This window comes from Berghia stephanieae, chromosome 1 (genome assembly GCF_034508935.2).
Source record: "Berghia stephanieae isolate SIO BIC M18660-M18661 chromosome 1, UCSD_Bste_1.3, whole genome shotgun sequence".
NCBI classification, from domain to species: domain Eukaryota; kingdom Metazoa; phylum Mollusca; class Gastropoda; order Nudibranchia; family Aeolidiidae; genus Berghia; species Berghia stephanieae.
In genome coordinates, this window is record NC_088360.1 from 138,768,219 (window position 1) to 138,773,777 (window position 5,559).

Here is a 5,559-nt window from a genome sequence, read left to right on the forward strand (position 1 = left end):
CCACTGAAGCGTGGAAAGCGTAAAAGAGGAAGTTTGTGAATGGAGCGCGATATATATATATATATATATATATATAGAGAGAGAGAGAGAGAGAGAGAGAGAGAGAGAGATAGAGGGAGAGAGAGAGAGGGAGAGATAGAGCGAGAGAGAGAGAGAGAGGGAGAGAGAGAGAGAGGGAGAGAGAGAGGGAGAGATAGAGAGAGAGAGAGGGAGAGAGAGAGAGAGAGAGAGAGAGGGGGGGGGGAGAGAGAGATACTGTCACAAAGTGCGCACGTAAACCGTATGCTTATGTAGCGCAGTTTGCAACCTTGTTTATGTGTGCTATATTCAAGCTACGACACCGATCAATAACCAAACACAATACGTTGATAAAGGTTTTGAAGCTAAATGAAGATATATTTTATTACAATATAACAAAGATATTATGAGATATAAAGATGAAATGATAGATGTAATAAGTATGAAATCAAATGGATGGATGACAAATTGATGGAGATGGTGTGATGATGAATATGATATGAAAGCGATATGAAAATATATAATTAAATCAATTAATTATCAATACTTTACCAAACCGCTACCACATCAGTCAATCTCACAGGTAGGTTGCAACCATCACAGTCATACAGGCAACTAATAATTAACTAACTGACTAAACACAATCCAGACGTGTAGAAGAAAGCCAAAAGAGTGTCCTTGATATTCAACAAAAACTGTAAGGTTGTTCTAATATTGTTAATTTGTCTCTTCTTGAAATTGTTCTGATTTCACAGTATTCATAAACAGATCAATTGTTTCTCAATGTTCTGATATTAAAATAAGCAAATGGTTCTTCACAGGTAACTTATAAAACAGGCAAATGTTCAGTTTCTATTAGTGTCAAGCTATGAGTGTATAGCCTAAAGTTGGCTTGTTAAAGCCCAGCCTCCAACGGCTCATTCACAGAGCCGAACAGATTATAGAAATCACAAATTAAGTCTACACAAGACTTTAATCAAACTCTACACAAGAGTTATAACACAACTTGATTCAGCTCAAACTTTGAGCACCGCAAAGTCTACACAAGACTTAAATCACACTCTACACAAGAGTTAACACAAAACGTGTTTCAGCTCGAACTTTGAGCACTACAAAGTCTACACAAGACTTTAATCTAACTCTACACAAGAGTTAAACAAATGAGCCTAAAAGACTCCGCTGTGGTTATCGCTTAGAGACTATGAGCCTAAAAGACTCCGCTGAGTGGTCTGAAGAAACTGCTCAAAACTCTGGCATTTATAGGCAAAAATCAAGCAAACGAAGCAAAATTCTACCCACACAACCGGATGTTAGTCATATCCGTAAACATCTGAAATTCCTTAAAACTCCCCAGATTCCATAATCATGGACAACAACAACCCATCCTGATACCGGACATCCTCATATCAAGGATAAATAAATTCGTCAGCCCCATAGTTACGAGATATCAATCAAGCCATACCATAACAAAGTCACTCCCGTAGAATACAGGGATCCTACTTTGCTTATAAGTTTACGGAGAAAACAAGATTGATGCCTTTCTCACAATAACACCCACACTACGTAGTTTAATTGAAACTTCCGGGCCATAGGTGCATGATCTGATACGACCTGTATCAACAAAAGAAGGGTTGTTCCAGAGGGATTACAATAACAACAACAACTAATACTACGACGACGTACATCCTGTCGTAAACTGACGCCTACACGGAAGCGTTTCGTTACATATCTCCCCCCTAAGACTAAATTTGGTACAACATTTAGTTAGATCATCGAAATGCCTCAAGATCACATCGATCTCGATAAATAATCTGGACCATGATTATCCTTCCCTTTTACGGAACGTAGGACAAATCGGTATTGATTAAGCAAGAGAGACCACCTCATCAGTCTCCCATTCTCTGATTTCGCCCTGTTCAGATACAGAAGTGGGGCATGATCAGTTTCAATTATAAATTCTTTACCAATGAAATACACATTTAGTGTTTTCACAGCCCAAACTACGGCCAGACATTCCTTCTCAACAACAGAGTACCTCTGCTCCCGCGGTAACAATTTCCTGCTTAAATAGGTAACTGGATATTTGACTCCATCATGCTCCTGAGATAGCACAGCACCTAATCCTGTGTCGCTGGCGTCCGTAGATAAAATAAACGGCTTATCATAATCTGGAAGGCGCAACACGGGATCCGATGTAAGCATATTTTTCAGCGTTTGGAAGGCTCTCTTCTGTGGTTCGTCCCAAATCACTCTGTTGGGCATGCCTTTCTTTGTCGCGTCTGTCAGGGGAGCTGCCACTGCTGAGAAGTTTGGCACATAACGTCGGTAGAATGATGCCAGCCCAAGAAAACTTCTCATTTGTTTCTTGTTCGAGGGTAAGTTTGCCTCTTGGATCGATTTGACCTTGTCCATGGTTGGCCTTAAATTCCCTCCACCAATAGAATGGCCTAAAAACTCCACCTCCGGGAAACCAAGCAGGCACTTTGACGGTTTCGCCGTCAAGCCGCAATCACGCAACCTTTGAAGAACTGTCCTTAACGTTTTTAAATGTTCATCCCATGTTGCAGTGTGAATGAGAATATCGTCGATGTAGTTTTTCACGTTGGGAAGTCCACCAACGACTTTTCTCATCATCCGCGAGAACGCGGAGGGCGCCCCTTGAAGTCCGAAGGGCATTACAGTAAACTGCATCAGTCCTAACTCTGTTGCAAATGCCGTTTTCTCCTTGGTCCTGTCTGACAATGGAATTTGCCAGAATCCACGGGATAAATCAATCTTTGAGACAAAGTGACATGATGTCCCAATTTCTTGAAACAGATCATCAAGTCTAGGCATTGGTTCCGCATCGAACACCGTAATGTTGTTAAGGGATCTGAAGTCCACACAATAACGAATGGTTCCGTCCTTCTTCTTGACAACGACAGATGGCGAACAATACGGACTATCCGATGGCTCGATTATCCCGGCGCGAAGCATGGCCTTCACTTCTTCTTTTAATGTGGTTTTTAATGCTTGAGGCACGGGATATGGTTTCTTTCTGACTGGACAATCCGACGTCAAACGGATGTCGTAGATGTAATTATTCGTGCGTCCTGGCACATCGGTCAATACGTCATCAAAATCCTGGAGCATGCCCTGCAATTGACCTATCTGCTGAGGACTCATTCCTTCATGCAGGATGACATCGTCTTTGGTCTCAGTCTGTTTCAGAGCAGGCAATTCCATCCGAGGAAGAACCTTTTCTCCATCACCATCGTTATCTTCGATAACCGCTGCCACGGCACATTGAAGAACACCGACTTCGTTCTCCTTCTCCACGTCTCTCACGTAGTACCTTTTCAGCAAATTGCCGTGGTATGTCCTTCTGGTGTTGTCTATATTAATGACGTAATTATTCGGACCCGTGACATCTTTCACTTCAAAAGGACCCTGCCACTTCAATTCCAGTTTGTTATGTTTCGTGGGCAGTAAGAGCAATACTTTATCTCCCTTTTCAAATGACCTTACTTTGGCCTTTTTGTCAAAATGTGCCTTGTAACGCGAGGATGAATACTGCAGGTTATCGTGTGCTGCCTTCACAGTATTCTCTAACTTTTCCCTTAAATCGACTACGTATTGATACGTCGTTTTCACATCCGGGTCTTCTATGTCTTCGGTCCATAGTTCCCGTAATATTTTCATCGGTCCTCTCACAGGCCTTCCAAATAAGAGCTCAAACGGAGAGAAACCAAGAGATTCCTGAGGAGCCTCCCTGTATGAAAATAATGCAGCATTGATGTATCTGTCCCAGTCTGAGGGTCGCTCTGCAGCCAACCTCTTGAGCATTCCTTTTAAAGTTCCATTAAATCTCTCTACAAGCCCATTGGCTTGTGGGTGATAAGGACTAGTAGTGATTTGTTTTACGGAGAGCAGTCTGCATACTTCCTTCATCAGGTCTGATGTGAATTGCGTCCCCCTGTCGCTTAGCATCTCCTTAGGTATTCCCGTGCGGCTAAAGATGTCAACCAATCCTTCTGCTACTCTTTCTGTTTCCATACTCTTCAGAGCAATGGCCTCTGGATACCTCGTACAGTAATCCACCACAGTGAGTATATATCGGTTTCCTCTATCTGATGCCGGCATGATGGGGCCAATTAGATCCACTGCTACCCGACTGAAGGGTTCATCGATGAGCGGAACTTTAGTAAGAGGGACCTTAGGGGTGATTCCTCTCGGAGCTGACCTTTGACACTGGTCGCAAGACTGACAAAATCTCATGACATCCTCCCAAATATTTGGCCAGTAAAAATTACTCAGTATTCGATCTGTCGTTTTCTTTGCCGCGAGATGTCCAGAGAGTACACTTTCATGGGCCAACCGCATGACTGAATTACGCAGGCATTTTGGTACGACAACTTGCTTTACCAAATCCCCGTGCTCAACCCTTGGAGATTGAAAATAGCGGATCAGCAAACCTCTGTCATAGGCATACCAACTGGTATTACTCTTGCCTGTGTTTCTTACCTCTCCTCTGGTAGCAGCATCCCTCGCAGCTTTTAGTGTGATGTCATGCTTTTGTTTCTCCTTTAGTTCGTCGACGCTTACACCTGTCTCTATAGATGGAGCTGTGACCAAGTCTTTGATCTTGCGTTCACGTTGCCCTCGTGTTTGTACGGCGCTCAGTTCATCTCCATGACCCAATTCCTGCTCGTCAGTAATTGTTTTTACATGCATTCCTGGGCATTTGGCCCCTTCAATATTCCCAAGTATAACGTCATGCAATGGGGATTCTAACTCGACGACTGACAATCTCCCGGTAAAATAGGGGCATTCCAAATAAGCTTCACCGTGTGGTGCGGAAATAGCCTCTCCGTTAGCCAAGTAGATCAGGACCTTTTTATTCCAGTCATCCTTACTCTTGTTTATCAGTCCTTTTCTGACGATGACACAACTACTGCCGCTATCACGTAACACATTCACCTTTTTCCCATTCAACCATCCGACGGCCACCGGCATTACAGGTGCGACTGGCACATGTCCTGAGCACGCTGCAGAAATCATTGGCATCTCACATCCGCACTTTAATTCCACCTTGTCATGTCTCAAACATTTCTGTGGTTCATGATCTTCTGTGATCGCGGAGACTTGTTCTATACCGGTAGGTGCCTTCCTGTCTTCGTGCCTCTTCTTCTCACGGCAATCTTTTATTAAGTGTCCTTTTCGCCGACAGTAATAACAAAAGGGACTCTCGACCACAGCAGCAGCTTGCTTCTTTTGTCGACAATCTCGTGCCATATGTCCTGGCCGTTTACAGTTGTGGCAAACCATTTGGCTAGCGAAGCGGGTAGTGTCCTTCATTACGTTGTTTCGACTACTTTCATTGACGTTCTTTGATTTTTCTTGAGCCACTCCACTTTTGGAAAATGTTCCTGCGACACCGTGCGCTTCAATGTACTTTTCTCCTAAATCTATTACTTCCCTTGCTGTCTTCGGTTGTCTTTCTTTTATGAAAATCGTCAAATCCCGACCGCAGACACTGACAAGCTGTTCCTTCAATATCAT

At 43.3% G+C, this 5,559-nt stretch overlaps 1 protein-coding gene across 1 annotated transcript; it reads right to left on the bottom strand.

Moving 5' to 3' along the window:
- Positions 1-1,806: 1,806 nt before the first annotated feature.
- LOC144963031 (uncharacterized) lies at positions 1,807-5,559 on the bottom strand. The gene has a single exon (XM_078896635.1). It carries the CDS (start codon positions 5,557-5,559, stop codon positions 1,807-1,809), a length of 3,753 nt encoding a protein of 1,250 aa, XP_078752761.1.

Bases quoted from the DNA above. Each gene is read 5' to 3' on its own strand.
- LOC144963031 (XM_078896635.1), bottom strand. From the start codon at position 5,559: ATGATATTGAAGGAACAGCTTGTCAGTGTCTGCGGTCGGGATTTGACG.